This window comes from Myotis daubentonii, chromosome 2 (genome assembly GCF_963259705.1).
Source record: "Myotis daubentonii chromosome 2, mMyoDau2.1, whole genome shotgun sequence".
Taxonomy (NCBI): Eukaryota; Metazoa; Chordata; class Mammalia; order Chiroptera; family Vespertilionidae; genus Myotis; species Myotis daubentonii.
The window spans coordinates 5603755-5624731 of record NC_081841.1 but is presented as its reverse complement, the minus strand read 5'-3'; the positions used below and the strand labels follow the sequence as shown (position 1 = coordinate 5624731).

The 20977-nt window shown below is 52.7% G+C and overlaps 2 protein-coding genes across 8 annotated transcripts in view; one reads left to right on the top strand and one right to left on the bottom strand.

Annotated features, from left to right (window-relative positions):
- Positions 1-18621, top strand: part of SGSM3 (small G protein signaling modulator 3) — a 44143-nt gene extending 25522 nt beyond the window's left edge. For 2 of the 4 annotated variants that reach the window (XM_059681468.1, XM_059681469.1), the window contains exons 2-22: positions 3081-3198; positions 3727-3812; positions 4475-4541; positions 12138-12346; positions 12434-12541; positions 13066-13209; positions 13379-13640; positions 13970-14115; positions 14420-14650; positions 14967-15021; positions 15213-15340; positions 15454-15609; positions 15847-15901; positions 16046-16095; positions 16287-16439; positions 16612-16682; positions 16792-16840; positions 16917-17002; positions 17762-17884; positions 17974-18034; positions 18151-18621. In XM_059681468.1, the coding sequence (XP_059537451.1) occupies positions 3192-3198; positions 3727-3812; positions 4475-4541; positions 12138-12346; positions 12434-12541; positions 13066-13209; positions 13379-13640; positions 13970-14115; positions 14420-14650; positions 14967-15021; positions 15213-15340; positions 15454-15609; positions 15847-15901; positions 16046-16095; positions 16287-16439; positions 16612-16682; positions 16792-16840; positions 16917-17002; positions 17762-17884; positions 17974-18034; positions 18151-18231 (2328 nt within the window). In that variant the 5' untranslated portion in view covers positions 3081-3191 and the 3' untranslated portion in view covers positions 18232-18621. Of the gene's footprint in view, positions 1-3080; positions 3199-3726; positions 3882-4474; positions 4542-12137; positions 12347-12433; positions 12542-13065; positions 13210-13378; positions 13641-13969; positions 14116-14419; positions 14651-14966; positions 15022-15212; positions 15341-15453; positions 15610-15846; positions 15902-16045; positions 16096-16286; positions 16440-16611; positions 16683-16791; positions 16841-16916; positions 17003-17761; positions 17885-17973; positions 18035-18150 lie in introns of those variants that run through there. The other 2 variants (XM_059681470.1, XM_059681471.1) reach the window with 2 other exon arrangements.
- The window catches only part of MRTFA (myocardin related transcription factor A), a 115366-nt gene continuing 107257 nt past the window's right edge, over positions 12869-20977 (bottom strand). For all 4 annotated transcript variants that reach the window (XM_059681466.1, XM_059681465.1, XM_059681464.1 and 1 more), the window contains one exon: positions 12869-20193. In XM_059681466.1, coding sequence (XP_059537449.1) covers positions 19682-20193 — 512 coding nt within the window. In that variant the 3' untranslated portion in view covers positions 12869-19681. The remainder of the gene's footprint in view (positions 20194-20977) is intronic.

The window sequence follows — 20977 nt, the reverse complement described above, 5'->3', positions numbered from 1 at the left end:
TTTCCATAGTGACCAGAGGCAGGAAAAACCTGCCTGCCCAGCTTAGCAATATCACATCCGGCTCCTGTTGGGCATTCAGAGACTCAAGGGCAGTTGATGGGAGATATGGGATATATCTACAGTAATAAAAGCATAATATGCTAATTAAACTGGACGACCTTCTGGATGAAGCCGGGGCTGTGAGGGAAGCCCAGGTCCCAGGTGCCAGAGGGAAGCCAGTGCCAGCAGCTGGGAAAATGAAGGCTACTCTTGCACGAATTTCGTGCAGCAGGCCTCTAGAGCAGCGGTTCTCAACCTGTGGGTCGCCAACCTGTGGGTTGCAACCCCTTTGGGGGTTGAACAATCCTTTCACGGGTTGCCTAAGACCATCAGAAAACATATATATAATTACATATTATCCCTTCCTCTCTGAAATCAATAAAAAATATGTATATATATAATTACATATTGTTTTTGTGATTAATCACTATGCTTTAATTATGTTCAATTTGTAACAATGAAAATATATCCTGCATATCAGATATTTACATTATGATTCATAACAGTAGCAACATTACAGTTATGAAGTAGCAACGAAAATAATTTTATGGTTGGGGGCCACCACAACATGAGGAACTGTATTAAAGGGTCACGGCATTAGGAAGGTTGAGAACCACTGCTCTAGAGGGGGTGGGGGGAGAGGGAGAGAGAGAGAGAGAGAGAGAGAGAGAGAGAGAGTGTGTGTGTGTGTGTGTATGTGTGTACACGCACACACATACACACACACAGTGGCCAGATTATTATGTCCACCTGACGTTTGTAGGCAAATCAGCTATAATTTTACGCTGAAGTTGCTAGAGGGCCAGACCATTATAAATAGGGAAGCAGGTTGTTTACCACGACAGAAGTGATTTTTTTCTGAAGATACGGATAAACAACGAGATTTAACAGCCTTTGAACGTGGGAGATATATATATATATATATATATATATATATATATATATATATATATATATATAGTTGCAGAGATTCCTTATATATATCCAGAATCTGATCATTTCTCACTGTAGTAAAGCCAACATCATTCCAACCCCTTCTGCCTTTCTGTCTCTGCACCACAGCAAGAGAGAGCTTTTATTCTGTTTTATTTTTAATCCTCACCCAAGGATATTTTTTCCATTGATTTTTAGACAGAGTGGAAGGGAGAGGGAGAGATAGAAACACTGATGTGAGAGAGACACATTGATTGGTTGCCTCCCGCATGCCCCCGACTGGGGATTGAGCCCGCAACCCAGCATGTGCCCTGGTCGACGCTCAACCACTGACCACCAGCAGGGCCAGAACACTGTTTTTTAGCCCTCACCTGAGGATATGTTTTCATTGATTTGAGAGAGGGAGGAAAGAAGGGAGATAGGTAGGGAGGTAGGTAAATACATACATACATACATACATACATACATACATACATGATAGGAGATGTGCCCTAGATCTCTCAAACTGTGGCCTGGCACTGGAGCTCAGAAGAAGCGGACTTAAAAGAACTGCCTGGGGTTCCAGCAGCCTCCATGTCACTCAGTCACAATCCTCACTGGTTTTTATAGCCGAAAGTTACGTGGACTTCTCTTCCCAGCTCTGGAATCCTGGGCTGGGAGTCTAGTGTGGGCTGGGACCCCTTGATATCCTTCCCAACTGAAAAAAAAAAATGCCACACATGGTGTTGGACCAGCCTTTCCACACCCCCACCTCTCCTACTAGTCTAGATGTACTTTATTTCTCTAGTTGCAGAATCGCCAGATTTCAGGCGGTTCTGAATGATGGTTGTTAATGTATTTTAGTTATAATTTTGATGTGGTTGTGGGAGGTGGTGGCATTTACCTACGCCACCATCTTGGTGTGTTCTCTCTCTCTCTCTCTCTCTCTCTCTCTCTCTCTCTCTCTCTCTCTCTCTCCTTTTGATTTGCGTTTCCCTGATGACTAAAGATGTCAAGCATTATTTACCTGCTCATTGGCCATGGAGAAATGTATATTCAGATCTTTTGCCCATTTTCTAAATTGAGCTATTTGTCTTTTTATTGTTGAGTCTTTTTTTTGGTTAACATTTTAAAAATTGATTTTAGAGAGAAGAAGGGGAGAGCGAAAGGAGAAAGAAATATCAATTTGTTGTTCCCCTTATTTCTGCATTCATTGGTTGATTCTTGTCTGTGCCCTGACCAGGGATAGAATACCTGACCTTGGTGTATGAGGACGTCACTCTAACCAACTGAGCTCCCCGGCCAGGCAAGTCTTTTTTTTTTTTTTTTTTAATATATTTTTATTGATTTCAGAGAGGAAGGGAGAGGGAGAGAGAGAGAGAAACGTTAACGATGAGAGAGAATCATGGATGCGCTGCCTCCTGTAGGTCCCTACTGGGGATGGAGCTCTCAAACCGGGCATGTGCCCTGACCAGGGATTGAACCGTCACCTCCTGGTTCATAGGTCGGCGCTCAACCACTGAGCCACGCCAGCCAGGCAAATCTTTATTTTTTAAGTGAACAAAAAAGGGAGGGGAGGAAGGCAGGGGTTTAAACAGTGACAGGAGAAATCTGAATTAGATTGCAGTTTTCTAGTTTCCAAGCTATACGCTTAGTGAAAAATGTGGTAGAGCACACTGTTGGAGGAAGTGGAATGTGTCGGTGTTGACTCAGAAGCTGAGTTGTATTCTATCTAAAGGATTCCTCAAAGATTCTGGCTCAGGAAAACCTATTTACGGAGGTTTTAATGGTGTGGGGTTTTATTTTCTTAATTAAACATTTGTCTGAGCATAGGGCTTCAGGAAGTCTGGCTGTGTGATTCTCTCCTTCCTTAATATGGGGACTGAACGGACACTCCCCTTGGCTCACAAAGCTGCTGAGAACATTGGTTTCGTAGCTTCTTCAGAGCGTATCTTCTCTCAGATGAAATGTTCAGAAAAAGGCCTTTTCAAGTGTGATTTTTCCCTTCCATTGTTGAACAGCGGCCAGGACTTCCCTCCCCACCGCCGCCGGGCCAGCAAACTCAGAGTGGTGGGGGGAAGGACTCGGGAGGGGCTGCTTCAGAATGACCTTTCCTTTGCTTTTGCCAGGACCCATGTTTCTGGACCAGATGAAGCCTGAGAAGCCTTCCAGCTGTAAGATATTAGGAAGAAAAAACTTCTAAGTCTGGATCTGCAAAAGACTTGCCTCGTCTCTTCACAATGTCAGGTGGGAAGCAGGGACCTGGGCTTGGAAATGGGGTGAGAAGCTCTGCAGAAGGAAGGAAAGCTCTGATCCAGGAGAACCCACTCAGTGTGGTGAAGCGGGCTTGTTTATTTTTCACATACTTTTGAGGGTCATGACCATCCAGGTAAGAGGTTGAGGAAGGAGGAAGTCCTCTGACGGAGCAGCTGGGAGAGTTACAGCTCTCTTCTCAGCTCAGCTCTCCAATTTTCCTTAAGTCTCTGTCCTCTTCCCCACTTCTAGCTGCAAATCCTCACTCTTAGTGGACGGAGAGGCAAGGAGATGGAGTTTGGTGGTGTTTTTAACGTGCTGGTTTTTTCTTTTTTTCCTTTTCCTTCCTCTAGAAATTTGCACATTCCTGAGTTTCTGCCTCTCCCTACCTGTCTCACTTTAGATGGTGCAGTCAGTCCCTTTATGCTCTTGGGGTGGGGGGGGGGGGATATCGCAACTTGAATTTTCCCTGTGTGCTCTGCATTGCCTGCATCTCCTATTCCTGGTTTTCCTTGATTTCAGGAAGCTACATACCTTCTGCCTCTGGTCCCTTCTCAGCCCTGACTCCGAGCATATGGCCCCAGGAGATCCTGGCCAAGCACACGCAGGTACAACAGTGACCAGTGGCTACACTCCCAACTTGTGGTGCTGAGGGGACCTGCTGCTGCAAGCTCCCAGTGGGTGGCCATGCCATCCTGTTCACACAGGGTCAGAGGCCACCATCAGAGATGGCATCTTAGCTCCACATTCTCTGTGAATGAGTCGTTAGGTTAGAGCAGTCATGGCGAACCTTTTGAGCTTGGAGTGTCAGCATTTTGAAAAACCCTAACTTAACTCTGGTGCCGTGTCACATATAGAAATTTTTTGATATTTGCAACCATAGTAAAAGACTTATATTTTTGATATTTATTTTATATATTTAAATGCCATTTAACAGAAAAATCAACCAAAAAAATGAGTTCGCGTGTCACCTCTGACACGCGTGTCATAGGTTCGCCATCACTGGGTTAGAATATTACGGCATTATGTACTCAGTATTATGAGGACACAAATGCCTTGATCTTATTTTGTTTGACCTATGGGGAAAACAGAAAATGCCAGGCGAATTCGAGAAGGAAGGGGCCCCTGTAGCTGAGTGATGAACACAGAGGCTTCAGAGGAACACTCAGGCCTTTGATCTAAGTCTTGGCAGCACCATGGGCGGCATATCCAGAACCCGTGGTCCTAGACTGGAGGCTGCATGACTGACTCTTCCTAATCCTGGTTCTAGAAGGAAGAGTCAGTGGAGCAACCAGAGTTCTACTACGACGAGTTCGGTTTCCGGGTGGACAAGGAAGGTAAGATTGAGCCCCTTGAGTGTCATCTTGCAGGTGTTCTTGGCAAGGACCCCAATTCCAGTGACTCGTTATGCAGCTGACCTACACAGTTTAGTTGACCTGCTGTTCAAGCCCAAGTTGTTTAGGGGTCAGCTGGCGGTTGGCAGTCTGTGTACACAGAGAGCCAGCTGAAGTTATACTCGATCTTTGACCGTGAGGGCAGACGGTGCCCCTAACCCCTGCGTTGTTCAAGGGACCTATGATTTTTTTAAATTAATTTTATTAATCTTTATATGATAATAAAAACAATGTTCCTTGTAGAGAAGTTAAAAATACAGAAAAGTATAAAGATTAAAAGAAATTAACCTATAATCCCACAACCTGAAGATAACTGCTGACATTTTAGTGTATCCTTTGTGTTTTAGTGTAGCTTTGTGTTTATATCTATATATACTTATCATGTATATGTTTTGTTTTACCTTACTTTTAAAAATATTTTTATTGATTTCAGAGAGGAAGGGGGAGAGAGAGAGAGAGAAAGAGAGAGAGAGAGAGAGAGAGAGAGATATCAATGATGACAGTCACTGCCTCCTTCACACCACCCCCACTGGGGATCGAATCTGCAACTCAGGCCTGTATCCTGATTGGGAATGGAACCAGGACCAGGAGGTTGACGTTCAACCACTGAGCCACTCCAGCCCGACTGTTTTGTTTTACCTTAATTTTTTTTTCCAATTACAGTTGACATTCAATATTATTTTAGTTTCATGTGTACAGCATAGTGGTTAAACATTTATATAACTTATGCAGTGATCACCTCAATAAGTTTAGTACCCACCTGGCACCATACATAATTATTAAAATACTAGAGGCCCGGTGCACGAAATTCGTGCAAGGGAAGCAGGGGTTGGTGGTGGTGGTGGTGGTGGTGTCTCTCAGCCCAGCCTGTGCCCTCTCGGAATCTGGGACCCCTCAGGTAGGGTCCCTAGGCCTGGCCAGTGATCAGGGCCTATCAGGGCTTTCTTTCCCCCCGGCTGCCGGCAGCTGGCCCTGCCCCTGCTCGCCATCTGTGTGGCGCTGCCCCCTCTGCTGGCATAGGGTGCAATCGCTTGGCTGGCCTAGGCCTCCCTCTGTGGGGCAATCAATCGCAGTGCTCTGCAATTGATCGCCGAGCAGAGGCAGGCCCCACCCATCTGGCTGGGGCTCTGTGATCGATTGCTGCACAGAGGGTAGCCTAGGCCTTCCTCTTTGGGCTGATTGCATCCCCTTCCCCCCACCCCCCCGCCCCCGATCAATTGCCCTGCCGGCTGGTGGCCTGGGCCTCCCTCTGCGGGGCAATTGTGGGGTGATGGCAGGGCCCCCTGACCAATTGCATTACACCCGTCTTGGCTGGCCTGGCGCCAGTGTGTGTCATAGCGTGGTCGTCTGGACGGTCATTCTGCTGTTCGGTGGTTCAGTTGATTTGCATATTACGCTTTTATTATTATAGACTAGTGGCCCAGTGCACAGATTAGTGCACATTGAAAAGAAATTAATTAGGAGAAATATTTTAATGTCGCTATTCGTCCTTTCTCTATAATAGAAGTGTCAACCAAATTCATGATCAACAATGACAGATCGAAACACGCTTGTGATTGGCGCCAGCGAGAGCTTTATATGTATCGTGCATGCGCAAGTCAACTTAGCCTTTTATATATATAGAATAAACTTCCTTAACTAGACCTGCTTTCTGATTTAACTAAACTTTTTCCAGCCCAGTGAAGCACCCCAACTTCTCTTTCAGGTAATTGTCAGCAATACAGCAGTAAATATCAACATGAAGCAGATTATTATTGTAGATCATACAGGTAGAACAAAGGGTAAAATATTTAAAAAAAAAAAAATACTGATTTTTTACAGAGAGGAAGGGAGAGGAATAGAGAGTTAGAAACATCGATGAGAGAGAAACATCGATCAGCTGCCTCCTACACACCCCCAACTGGGGATGTGCCCGCAACCAAGGTACATGCCCTTGACTGGAATCGAACCTGGGACCTTTCAGTCTGCAGGCTGACACTCTATCCACTGAGCCAAACCAGTCAGGGCAAAGGGTAAAATATTTAACTGCAGCAGTATTTGACTATATTCTGCACAGTGAGAAAACCTGAAGTCATTTTCAAGGTCCACCATTTCTTCTTTTCAGTTGGGTTCTAAACTTTCTAAATCTCCATTTTTCGGCTAATGAAAGGAAAATAGGATTCTACTGAGTCTCCTATCTACCTACTCCAGGAGTTCTGTGAGGATCAAATGAGATGAGGCATGGAAAAACGCTTCACAGACATTTGGTTAAAGTGTAAAATGTTTGCACCTGGCTATAAAGCAAGTTGGGTCCTTGGGCTGAAGAAACTCCAAGGTGGCTAGTTGTGAGGGAGAAGAAGCGGGGCGTTGCTACGTGACATCATTACCCGGCGACCACAGCGATTGTTTCTGGGCTGGGCTGTGGGCTGCATTTTGCGCCATGGGGTCTCGGCAGTGTAGGCTGCAATTTGGTGGGGTGTCGCTCTGGGGTGGTGGCCGGGTCTGTGTCCCACTTGGGGGAAGCTGAGTGTTGCTTTGTGGGCACCAGGTCCACGGTGCCGTTTCTTTGTAAATCGCCAGTGTGCATCATGGCAGCTCCTGCCTTGAGTGTCTGCCCCCTGGTGGTCAGTGTGTGGCATAGTGACCAGTCGGAGGGACACTTAGCATATTGGCCTTTTATATAGATTACTAGGGGCCTGGTGCACGAAATTCATGCACTGGGTGTGTGTGGGGGGGAGTGTCCCTCAGCCCAGCCTGCCCCCTCTCACATACTGGGAGCCCTCAGGCATTGACCCCCATCACCCTCCAATTGCAGGATCGGCCCCTTGCCCAGGCCTGACGCCTCTGGCCTAGGCGTCTGGCCCAGGCAGCGGGGACCTGCAGTGGCAGCGGGGGGCGCCGCGATTGCGCGGGCTCCGCCCCTGCCCCTGCAGGATGCCTCTGGCTGAGGTGTTCAGCCCGGGCAGCGGGGACCCACAGCTGCAGCGGCCCCGCGATCGTGGGCTCCGCTTTAGGCCCAGGCAAGGGGCCCCTAGCTCCTGGGACTGCCAGTTTCGACCGTGCCCAGCTCCCATCGCTGGCTCCACCCCTACTTCCTGCTATCACTGGCCAGGGCGGAAAAGGCACCTGATTCTCCGATCATGGCTGGGGGGCGGTGCAAAGGCGGCCCCAGGGCCGCCTTTGCCCTGCCCCCCAGCTCTTAGCTCCCCCCTGGGTTTCTGATCACTGTCAGTGGCAGGGGGCTTCTTCCTGCTTTCCCTTTCACCTCCCTGCATTGTGCCTACATATGCAAATTAACCGCCACCTTGTTGACAGTTAACTGCCAATCTTAGTTGGCAGTTAATTTGCATATAGCCCTGATTAGCCAATGAAAAGGGTATCGTCATACGCCAATTACCATTTTTCTCTTTTATTAGTGTTGATTGACTATAGTCCCATGCTGTACTTTACATCTCCATGACTATTCTGTAACTACCAATTTGCACTTCGATTATTTTCTTTTTGAAAAATTAACTATATTGGGCTGACATTGAAATTTTATAGGTTTTGCCCTGGCCAGTGTTTCTAAGTGGTTAGAGCATTGGCCCATGCACCAAAGGGTCTCAGGTTCAATCCCCAGCCTGTCAGGGTGCGCATGGGAGGCAACCAATCGATGTTTCTCTTTCTCACATGGATGTTTCTCTCTCCCTCCTCTCTGTCTCTCCCTCTTTCCTCCTTCCATCCACTCGCTCTCAAAAATCAATGTAAAAAATACCCTCAGGTGAGGATTAACAAAAACTATATTTTATCTATTTTATATTGTTATATATTGTATACATGTTTTAAGTATACATTTCTCTTTTTTTTAAATATATTTTATTGATTTTTCACAGAGCGGAAGGGGGAGGGATAGAGAGTTAGAAACATCGATGAGAGAGGAACATCGATCAGCTGCCTCCTGCACACCTCCTACTGGGGATGTGCCTGCAACCAAGGTACATGCCCTTGGCCGGAATTGAACCTGGGACCTTTCAGTCCGCAGACCGACGCTCTACCCACCGAGCCAAACCGGTTAGGGCTCAAGTGTACATTTCTGTGATACATGATCTATGTATTGCATTATGTGCCCACCACCCAAAGTCAAATCATCTTCCATTGCCATATATTTTGCCCCTTTTACTCTTTACAACCGCCCCCCCCATCCTCATATACATGTCTGTGGAGTTTTTAAAAATATGTTTTTATTGATTTTTTTAGAGAAATGGGGTGGGGGGAGAGGGAGGGAGAGAGACACATCAATCGGCTGCCTCCTGCACACCCTGCACTGGGGGGTGAGCCTGTACTGTAACCCAGGCATGTGCCCTAACCAGGAATCGAACTGGCTACCTCCTGGTGCGTGCATCTGCTCAACCAGCTGAGCCACACCAGCCAGGCTACGTGTTTTTATATTGCTCTTAGAGCTCAACATCATATCATGAGCATTTTTTTCTCAGTTAAGACCTCTTTTAAAGCATATTTTTCAGTGGCTGCATAATATCCCATTATAAGGGGTTTAGCATAATATTTTTATAACCATGTCTGTGAGTGGGCCTGCAGGCCATTTCCATTGTTTCCTAGTATAAATGCACCTGTTGGTTCCTGAGTGGGCTATGGGGAAAGCCATTTTCCAGAGCCTGGGATTGTCTCTCACCAGGATATAACTGTGACTAGAAGATTTTAATTGGTTGAAACCAGTCATCTTCAGGTCATTCGTATTTACAATTCTTTTTTTTTTTTTAAACCTTTTTTTAAAAAAAATATATTTTATTGATTCTTTACAGAGAGGAAGGGAGAGAGATAGAGAGTCAGAAACATCGATGAGAGAGAAACATCGATCAGCCACCTCCTGCATATCCCCCACCGGGGATGTGCCCGCAACCCAGGTACATGCCCTTGACCGGAATCGAACCTGGGACCTTTTCAGTCCGCAGGCTGACACTCTATCCACTGAGCCAAACCGGTTTTGGCTGTATTTACAATTCTGACATAAGTTTTCCTTATTCTCTAGTTTGCAGGCATATATTTGGAAGTCAGAACTCAGGAAACTTTCTAGTATGATGGAAATAGTCTATATCTCCATGGGGACAGTGTTTATACATTTGTTTATTGATACTCACCAAAATGTTCCCTTAACATTTGTGCATTTTACTGTATGAAAATTCACTAAAGGTCGGATTCTAGAAAGCTGAGGCTGTGACTTAGGACGAGTGAGGATGAGGTGTTCTGTGGGGCTGACTCACACTGAGACTGCCAGGTGACTGGCAGGCTCGTCCATGTTGACTGGAGCAGTTCAGGAGGCTGACTGTTGTCCACTCCCCTTGCTGCATCCCCAGTACCCTGAACAGAACCGAAGGTGGTCTTGGCCTCATGGAGTTCCCCAGCAATAAACAAATCTATCATACTAGAGGCCCGGTGCACAAAAATTTGTGCACTCGGGGGGAAGCGGGGGTTCCTCAGCCCGGCCTGTGCCCTCTTGCAGTCTGGGACCCCTCGGGAGATAACGACCTGCTGGCTTAGGCCTGCTCCCGGGTGGCAGAGGGCAGGCCCAATCCCTAGGTTCAGCCCCTGGTCGGGCTCAGAGCAGGGCCGATTGGGGAGTTGGGGCACCGCCCCCTGTCATGCACAGAGCAGGGCCCATCAGGGGGGTTGGGGCTCCGTACCCTGTCACGCACAGAGCAGGGTCGATCAGGGGGTTGGGGAGCTCCCCCCTGTCACTCACAGAGTAGGGCCGATAGGGGAGTTGGGGCACCGCCCCCTGTCACACACAGAGCAGGGCGGATCAGGGGGTTGGGGTGCCGCACCTGTCACACTCAGGGCAGGGCCGATGGGGAGGTTATGGCTCTACCCCGTCACACACAGAGCAGGGCCCGTGGGGGGCGGTTGGGGCGTCGCCCTCTATCACCCACAGAGCAGGGCCGATCATGGGGTTGGGGCACCGCACCCTGTCACACACAGAGCCGCAGGGTGATCAGGGGGTTGGGGAGCTCCCCGCTATCAGGCACAGAGCAGGGCTGATCAGGGGGTTGGGGCGCCTTCCCCTGTCACGAACAGAGCAGGGCCGATAGGGAGGTTGTGGCCCCACCCCCTATCACACACAGAGCTGCAGGGCGATCAGGGCGCTGCCCCCTGTCACGCTGATCCCGGTGCCGGGAGGCCTCGCGGCTCTGCTGATCCCGGTGCTGGGAGGCATATTACCCTTTTACTATATAGGATAGAGGCCTGGTGCACGTGTGGGGGCCGGCTGGTTTGCCCTGAAGGGTGTCCTGGATCAGGGTGGGGGTCCCCACTGGGGTGCCTGGCCAGCCTGGGTGAGGGGCTGAGGGCTGTTTTCAGGCTGGCGGGTGACGGAAGCTCCCAACCGCTCCTTTTTTTATTTTTATTTTTTATTCTGGGCCAGCTTTAGCTCTGAGGCTCCAGCTCTTAGGCCTCCGCTGCTGAAAGCAGGTATCTGGTTTGTTTCGGTTCTATAATCGAAACAATGTATAACTCCAGCTCTGAGATCCCGGCTCGCTGAAAGCAGGTTTCTGGGGTTTTGTTTAGCTTCTATATTTGTTACAGTGTTTCTTAAACTGCAAGCTCAGAGGCCGGCAAGGCAGGCGGGGAGAGTTGGAGTCCTCCGTCACTGAAGCAAGCAAGCCTCATGTTAGTTTCAAGCTGCCTGGCTGCCGGTCGCCATCTTGATTGGCAGTTAATTTGCATATCTCGCTGATTAGCCAATGGGAAGGGTAGCGGTTGTACACTAATTACCATGTTTCTCTTTTATTAGATAGGATGCTGAGGGGAAAGAGCTATGAAAGAATTCCGGGAACTAGGGAGGAGGGAGGTGGGTTGTTTATAGGAAGGCTTCTCCAAGGTGGACATATTTGATTGGAGACTGGGAGGAAAAGAGGCAGTGAGTATGTATAGCCAAGGAAGTGGAACAATAAGTGCAAAGGCCCTGGAGCAGGAGTGGATTTGGTGGGGAGTAGCTGGAGTGGAGGAAGCAAGAGAAAGGTAGGAGATGAGGCCAGGGAGAAGACAGGACAGGAGGAGGTGGGTCACAGGGCGTGGTGAGGCGCCCCTGCTGGTGGCAATTGGTAGGAGTGAGCGGGCGGGTGGGTAGTACTAGAGGGCTCTGAGCAGAGTGCCCTGTCTGACTTGCCTTATCAAGGGCGCTCTGACTGCTGTGGAGGATCGCACTTAGGGAGGCAGGGGCGGAACAGGGAGGAAGGCTGGTGGGAACCCGCAAGGAAGGTGATGGCTTGGATGGGCAGTGGTCAGAGGTGGTGAGTGGAGAGATTCTGCCTGTGCTCTGAGGGCTTGATCCAGGGGTAGAAGTGGAGGTGGTTCTGAGGTTTAGGCCCGAGCATCTGGAGAGTGGAGGGGGGTCTGTGGGTCTGGGAGATCTTGGAAGGGCAGGTTTGCGGGGAGAGTGAAGTGCTCCTTGGGCCATGGAAACTGTGGCTCTGGGTTTCCATGGTGGATCTGGGCCCTGGACTGGAAGCCCAAACACATCTTCCTTACTCCTTGCTCACCGCCCTGTCCTGGGTGCTCTCCTGGCAGAGGGTGCCGACCCCAGTTCTAGCAGGCTGCCTGCTGTGTCTCTGATGGAGGACCCTCCCCAACGGCTGCGGTGGCAGGCCCACCTGGAGTTCACCCATAACCACGATGTGGGCGATCTCACCTGGGACAAGATTGCTGCCTCCCTGCCCCGCTCAGAGAAGCTCCGCTCCCTGGTGCTGGCCGGCATCCCACACAGCATGAGGCCACAGGTGAGGCCATGGAGGCCAGGCCACAGAGGGCCACAGAGGCTCAGGTGTCTCACCAAAGACTGAATGCTTATTGGCTCCTCCTCTCAGCTGTGGATGCGGCTCTCCGGGGCCCTGCAGAAGAAGAGGAACTCAGAGTTGTCCTACCGGGAGATGGTGAAGAACAGCTCCAACGATGAGACCATTGCTGCCAAACAGGTGAACGGGGTGGTCCTGCAGGCAGGCAGTGGTCTGGTTGGGGTTACAGGAGTCCCCTTGTTGGTCTAGCCTTGGCAAAGTGGCTGAGGAGAGCACAGCAGCTGCATAGCAGGCCTGGGCAGTCCTTTCACCCACAGATGTGTACCTGGGCATTTTGGCTCCCTCCTGGGTTCTCTGTAGGCAGCAGGGGGAATTGTCAAAAAGGTCATCTAACCAGGTGCACATTAGGGTCGCCTGGAGACTTAAGCACACATTTCCAGGCCTCGTTCCAGAGATCCTCATTCCATAGTTCTGGCCCGAAGCCCAGGAACTTGCATGTTGTTTGTGAGTTCCCCAAGGGAATCTGGTAGAATCAGCTACAAACACCAGCTGGCTCTACTCCTGAAGAGAGGAGCACAAGGAATCCCCATTCCTGGGAGAGAAGCCCACCTGGGGAGTGCCCTCTCGTGTCAACACGTGGAGGGTGTGGGCCCACAGGCGTGCAGCGGTCTCATAGGGTCTTGTTGTGGGTGGGCCGCTGACAGATTGAGAAGGACCTGCTCCGCACCATGCCCAGCAACGCCTGCTTCGCCAATGAGAGCAGCATCGGGGTGCCCCGCCTGCGCAGGGTTCTCCGAGCACTGGCCTGGCTCTACCCTGAGATTGGTTACTGCCAGGGCACAGGCATGGTGAGCACAGTTGGGAAGGGGAGGGGGTGTCCCCAAGAGTGTTCTCCAGGCCCCAGGGCAGTAGGACCGGAAGCAGGGGTGGAGGTGGGAGTACCCAAGGAGGGCTGTAGCTGCCAAATACGGTGGTTCTATCCTGAGAAAGGCACATGGTCCGTGACATGACCCTCAGAAGGGTGCTGCTGCTCATTTGTGTGGAGACCTGGGTCGAGGCCCCTTGTCCCCCTGCCCTGGCCAGGTGGCCGCCTGCCTCCTGCTGTTCCTGGAGGAGGAGGACACCTTCTGGATGATGTGCGCCATCATCGAGGACCTGCTCCCTGCCTCCTACTTCAGCACCACCCTGCTGGGCGTCCAGACAGACCAGCGGGTCCTGCGCCACCTCATTGTCCAGTACCTGCCCCGCTTGGACAAGCTGCTCCAGGAGCATGACATTGGTAAGGGCCGCCCGAACTCTCCAGGGTTGAGGGCTCTTGCCATGCTGACTCAGATACTGTGGATCTGGGGCTTCCTGGCAGAGCCTGCAGGGGGCGCAGCAGCTGGCTGCCTTCGGGGAAGAAAGGAGCTCCTATGAGGATGACGGACGGGGATGCGGCACATGCAGCCTTTGTTGCTCTTGTTCTCTGATGCTGCACGGTCTCCTCCCTCCCCTTGGAGCAGGGTGGGCCTCCTGCTTTTTGGGAGACACTTTTCACCCTTCCCCAGCTCCTGGCGGTGCCCCTTCTCTCAGACTATCTCATGCCAGTGTCCCTGGTTGTGTCGACAGAGCTGTCCCTGATCACGCTGCACTGGTTCCTCACGGCCTTCGCCAGCGTGGTGCACATCAAGCTGCTGCTGCGCCTCTGGGACCTGTTCTTCTACGAGGGCTCCCTGGTGCTCTTCCAGGCCACGCTGGGCATGCTGCGCCTCAAGGTGCGGCTGCAGCCCCGCCCCCCACCCCCGGGCCACGCTGCCCAGCTGCCAATGAGGAGCCCGTGGGCCAGACGCAGCTGGTGCTCCTCTTCTGGGGCATGCAGTGGGGTCCACGCTTCAGCATCCTGTGGCCTGAGCACGAGCCCCTCCTGAGAGCCCCTGCAGGGGGAGTCTCCTGGGGCCAGGGACTCCCTTGTGCTCAGCTGATCTTCCAGGGAAGTCACACATGGATGGGTGCTGATTGGGGGCAGCTCATGGGCCTGGTGCCAGGCAGTGACTCCCCCTTTCCCCTCACATGGCCCAGGAGGAGGAGCTGATCCAGTCAGAGAACTCGGCCTCCATCTTCAACACGCTGTCGGACATCCCCTCGCAGATGGAGGACGCGGAGCTGCTGCTGGGGGAGGCCATGCGGCTAGCTGGCTCCCTCACGGACGTGGCTGTGGAGACCCAGCGCCGCAAGCACCTGGCCTACCTTCTTGCAGACCAGGGTCAGCTGCTGGGGACCAGCACCACCACCACCACCAACCTCTCTCAGGTGGGCCTGTGAGGGAGGAGCCATGAGGACCCCCGCTGTGCTGTCCCCTCCCCAACTCAGCACCCAGGCTAGGCCTGGCCCAGCAGACCCAGCTGTGGGGTGACATCCAGTTTGGGTGTAGGAAGACCCAGTTTTGAACTGACAGTACATTTCTGACCCCAGCCGGCCTCGGAGGCCATTTCCCATGAGGTAGTCCCTGTGAGAGGCCCGAGCTGCCCCCAGGAAGGCTCTGTGCCCTTCCTCTGGTGCCGAGATTCCCTCCACTCGGCTGGGCCCTGGGAGCCCTCCTGCTGCTGACCCATTCCCGCGCCTGCAGGTGGTTCGTCGCAGGACGCAGCGGAGGAAGTCTGGTTTCACCTCCCTGCTCTTCGGTGAGTCCTGGCCCAGTTCAGCGGTTTCTTCACGGCCAGTCGAGTCTAAGCTCTTGGAGCCTGGGGTTGGAGGGCGGCAAAGACGGGGGGTGTCCGTCATCCTCACACTCCGGGGTGGACCCTGAGCTTCCTTGGCGTTGGGAAGGGGACCAGGCGGGAGCCATGGCTGTCATAGCCTTTTGGACCCTCAGGGGAGGACGACCTAGAGGCACTCAAGGCCAAGAACATCAAGCAGACGGAACTGGTGGCTGACCTCCGGGAAGCCATCCTCCGTGTGGCACGTCATTTCCAGTGCACTGACCCCAAAAACTGTAATGTGGTGAGTCACATGCTCCTAATTGTGTGCCCAATGGGTCGACTTGGGGGGCTCTCCTTTCCCAGCCCTATCCTGAGGCGCCTTCCCCTTGGTGGACCTTCCCACTTCTCTGGCAGGAGCTGACTCCAGACTATAGCATGGAGAGCCACCAGCGGGACCACGAGAACTATGTGGCCTGCTCACGCAGCCACCGGCGCAGGGCCAAGGCCCTGCTAGACTTCGAGCGACACGATGACGATGAGCTAGGCTTTCGCAAGAATGACATCATCACGGTGCGTGGGGCGAGGTTTGGGAGGTGGGTGCTCAGAGGCAGGTGGAGCCTGGTTGCTGGGAGCAGGTAGCATTGGTCCTGCCACCTGCCAGCCCTGAGGGTACAGCCAGATTATTCAACCTCAGCCAGGCCCTCTCCCTGCCGAGTATTTCCACCTGGCTGAGGATGAAACCGGGTGGTGTGCGAGGCACTGGGCCCAGGCAACCACAGCTTTGCCCCCTGCTCTTTTTCTCTACAGATCATTTCTCAGAAGGATGAGCACTGCTGGGTCGGGGAGCTGAATGGCCTAAGAGGTGAGGCTGGTCACTCTTTGCTACATCCCTCCTGGCCTCTTCCCCTCACCAGGAACTTGGCTGAACCTGTCCTCAGCCCCATTGGCGGGGAGGGTGGAAGTGTGGGGACACCAGGCTCCTCACAGGACCCTGCCTCTCCCACAGGCTGGTTTCCAGCCAAGTTTGTGGAAGTCCTGGATGAACGGAGCAAAGAGGTAAGAAGGGCACAGGGCAGGGCTGCCCCTGGGAGCTGCTGCTGCCTCCACCCTGGCAAGGCCTGCACCCTCCTGGCCAGGGCCTGTGTCCTGAGCGAGTTCTGGCTTGAGGCAGGGGATGTGAGGACAGGGACAGGGTGACTGGCTGCAGGTGCAGGGCTGGGGCCTCAGACCCCGTCCCCCACCAACAGTACTCCATCGCGGGGGATGACTCTGTAACGGAGGGCGTCACAGACCTTGTGCGAGGGACCCTCTGCCCAGCCCTCAAGGCCCTGTTTGAACACGGACTGAAGAAGCCGTCTCTGCTCGGGGGCGCCTGCCACCCCTGGCTGTTTATTGAGGAGGTGAGTCCGTAGCTGGACCCATGTCCTCCACCATCCTTTTCCCCAGGTCCCTGGGCTCTGTGGAGCTGGCAGGAGGAGCTCATGGGTTGGTGCTGTGCACTGACTTGGACCCTGTAGCTTTAACTTGGAACCTACCCCATTGTCCCTGATGTTCTCTCCCTACAACCCCCAGGCAGCAGGCCGGGAGGTGGAGAGAGACTTCGATTCGGTGTATTCTCGCCTGGTGCTGTGTAAGACATACAGGTAACTGGGCCCCAGTCCCCCACGTTGGCAGGGGTCCTGGCAGCATCATGGCGGGAGAGAGCAGCCCAAGCCTGCACATCTGGCAGCTTTGGGTTCCCCTCTTCCCCAGGTTGGATGAAGATGGCAAAGTTCTGACCCCGGAGGAACTGCTCTATCGGGTAGGCAGGGCCATGGGTGGGGTCTGGCTCCTGGGCTGGCAGCTGGGGCACCTGTGTGACAGCTGTGTCCTCCCAGGCAGTGCAGTCTGTGAATGTGACCCACGACGCTGCACATGCGCAAATGGATGTCAAGCTCCGCTCTCTCATCTGTGTGGGGCTCAAGTGAGTGTCTGTGCCTACTGTGGGCGTGACAGTCCACAGTTGGATGAGTGGCAGCCTGGGCTGTGACCCTTGGGGGGAGCAGGGGCTGTGAGCTGGGCCTTCTAGGCCCCCAGGAGTTGGACAGACAAATGGAAAGTGGCAAGGGTGACCCCCAATGACCTTTCTCCAGCACGAGACCAGCTGCTGCTTTATGGGGAAGGTGCTTGAGGATTTATGAAGCACAGACTTTAAGCAACATGACCAGTGAAGGGGCTTCCCAGAAATGAGTCTACTGCAGCAAACCAGGGAGGGGTGCCTGCCTGAGAGGCCTTGGGCATTTGTGAGGCTCAGGTCTGGGTGAAGGAGATGTTCCTGGATTTGCCCTCTGGGGTGGGAGGAGGAGTGGTTTGCAGAGGCACAAATGTCCCCGAGACATGCTCAGAATATGGCTGTGACCCCAGCAGGCTGGTGAGTATGCACTTCACTCCTGGACTGGCCAGCAGGGGTCAGTGATCCCACCTCCTTTACTCTGAGATGCAGAGAGGAAAGAGCTGATAGGACTGAGGGCCCTGTGTGTCTCCCAGTGTGAGGGAGCTGGAGGCAGGGGCTGAGAGTAAAGGAGTTGGGGGTCACCTGAGGAGGCCGAGAAGTGGAGGAAAGGGGGCTAGGGTTAGAGGAACCCTGAAGTGGCGATAGCCCAGTCCAGCACTGGAGGGGAGAACCCCACTCATGGTCCTCAGAAGGTTCTGTGGATGGCCCACTCCCCCCACCTGTCCCCAGTGAGCAGGTCCTACACCTGTGGTTGGAGGTGCTCTGCTCCAGCCTGCCAACCGTGGAGAAGTGGTACCAGCCCTGGTCCTTCCTGCGAAGCCCCGGCTGGGTCCAGATCAAGTGTGAGCTCCGGTGAGGACCCTGCTCTGGTGGCCCTGGGGTAGGGGGACCGAAGGAGCTGACCTGAGGGTGACTGACCACTTCCCCTTCCTGCCCTCCAGTGTCCTCTGCTGCTTTGCCTTCAGCCTCTCCCAGGACTGGGAACTTCCTATGAAGAGAGAGGTGGGTGGTGGGGGTTGGTCCTTAGCCCAGCAACCTGCCTTCCTCCTGGAGGGCTGCGGTGGGTGTGGTGGCTGAGGCAGGGCCCCTGCCACCTTGGGCTTCCTCGCTCTGTGCAGGAGGAGAAGAAGCCCCTGAAGGAGGGCGTCCAGGACATGCTGGTGAAGCACCACCTTTTCAGCTGGGATATAGATGGGTGACACACTTCCTCCAATGGCCCTGTCACACCCAGACCTCTCCCAACCCGTCGGCTACCAGAGCAGCTGCTTCCTTAAGAGAAGGGCGTTGGGATGGGGGCTGGCGTGGTCCAGGCCTAACCCAAGCTACGGGACCAAGGGAAGACGACACTGGAGTTTGGCCAGGCACCATGGTAGGGAGATTGGAGACACCACCCTGGTGGCAGCAGGTGGGGCCTGGCTCACTCTATCCCTCCCAGTGTCTATGGAGGCTCCAGGCCCCACCCTCACTACTTGTACTGACCAAACTCCTCATGAGGAGGTAGAGAGCCACCTCTGTCCGCTTTTGCTCAGGAAGGGAGTGGGGGTGGCTAAAGGCTCCTTGGCCTGTAAATAAATTGTCTTTGAGAAGCACCTTCTGTCTTCAATCCAATTGGGACCATAGAACCCTATGTCCAAGGTTCTGCCCTTTCTGGAATGGCCTAGAACGGACAGCCTGGCTGGGAAGGTGGGGTTAGGGTGTAGGGCCCAGCCATACCACCCACCTCATCCATAGATTGACCAAGAGGGACTAACAAGCTGGTGTTTTTGCTTTTATTTTAAAAAGTTCACACAGCTTCCCCACCCCTGTCCCAGCACTGGTGACCCCCCCTCCCCAAATCCCTAGAATAACAGTGACAGCCAGAAGGGAGGCTGGGCCCCAGGGCAGGAGGAGCCATAGCTTGAGGGCTACATCTCGCCCCACTATGGCGCTAATGCCCCTCCTGTCCCAGGGCCGTGGTGGCTGCAGTGAAGCAGCAGGACGGAATGTGGGCAGGTGGCCAAGATGCACCTCTGCCCTCGTGGCACTGATAATGAGCAGGACAGGTGGGGTACAGGCTGTGATGGGGTGTCTACATGTCAAACACACGTGATGGGTGGAGCAGGGGTCTCCAGACCCTTCTATATGTGCACAGTAGGATGGGAAGGAACTTCATCCACCTCTTACCCCCCAAAAATATATGTATATATGTATGGCGATATATAATATAGAGGTATGTACACCTGTACAGAACATGTTTGCCACCAACCACTAAATGGTTACTCTACAGCAAGACACTAACATGGCAGCGCCTCCCCCAGCCTAGGAAACCTGGGGTTAGGGTCACAGGGAATGGGGAGGTAGAGGCCCAGTTTTTCTTTCCCTTGTAGGGAAGAGAAGGGAAGGAGGGAGTTCATACCTCGCCCACCTGAGCAAACTGTAGCCAGGCAGGTACCTCCAACCTCACAAAAGGAGGTCAAATAGAAAGTCCCTGGCCTGTCCAGGTCTCCAAAACCCCTGGGTGACCCTGAGCCAGGGAGGGGAAAGCAGGGCCTGTGATTGTCGGGACTCATGACCACGCAGAGCTGGATCCCGCAGGAGAGAGCTGAGCTCCCTAGAGTTCCTGAGGCTCCCCAGCTTCCAGCCCCTCCAGTTCCCTGGCAAACCTGAGAGCTACAAGCAGGAATCCCAATGCAGCTGCAAGTCATGGCCATCAAGGAAGTCCGTGGAGAAGAGGCTGGGGGCCGTGTTGCTGAGTGGGGCCAGGCTGAGCACGGGGCCACCTGATGACAGCTCCAGCCAGTCCATGCTGTCCAGGTGGCCATCAGCCAGGTCCAGGCCCATGCTGCTGGGCTCAGGGGCAAAGTGCAATTCCGAGGTGTCCATGGGTGAGGGGGGGTGGTCCAGGATGGCAGAGCTGCTCAGCATCTGACTGTGGAGGTCGTCAATGAGGGAGAGGGGCTCTGGCCCCTCATGTCCACCAGTCAGCAGGGGTAGCCCAGTGCTGCTCTCCAGGAAGTCCTCCAGGCGCCCAGGAAGGACAGGTGAGGTCGAGGGCAGGGCAGCCTGGGGAAGCTCAGCAGAGGGTGGGGACTGCGTGGCCAGGGGCGACCCACAGGCTGCTGTTGCGGGGGGCTTCTCTTTCCCTGGCAGGGATGGTGGCTCCTTGAAATCTGCTGAAATTTCTACCAATCAAGAAAGTGAAGGATGTCAGAAACCAGGCTTCAATAGGACCTAAAGTTGGACTTTACCTTATACCATGTATGTATAAAAATTAACTCAAAATGGGTCAAAGATCTAAATTCAGGAGCTAAAAATACCAAATTCTTAAGAAAACTGGACTACAGTAAAATTTAAAATTTGTACATCAAAGGACACTATCAAGAGACTGAAAAGATAACCCATGGAATTGGGAGGAAGTATTTACAGATCATATATCTGATAAGTGATTCATAGCCACAACAAAACCCAACTGAAAATGGCAAAGGACTCAAAATTTCTCCAATAGAAGGTACACAAATGGCCTATAGGCACATGAAAAAAAATGCTTGACATCACTAGTCATCAGGGAAATGCAAATCAAAACCACAATGAGGTACCGCTTATCCACTGGGATGGCTATAAAGAAGAATATACTTATTAGTGATATGGAGAAATCTGAACCCTGTCCACTGCTGGTATGCGTGAAAGGTGCAGCTGCTATGGAAAAGTTTTGTGGTTCCTCAAAAAGGTAAATATCGAGAACTTTATGATCCAACAACCCCACTTCTGGGGATACACCCAAAATAAGTGAAAAGCACGCAGGGACTGAGAGATCTGTACACCCATGTGCACAGCAGCATTATGCAGAGTAACCAAGAGGTGGAAACAACCTGGGTGTCCATCAGCGGAGAATGGATCAACACAATGTGATACACCCATTTGATGAAGTATTCAGCCATAAAAAGGAAATTCTGCACATGCTATGTG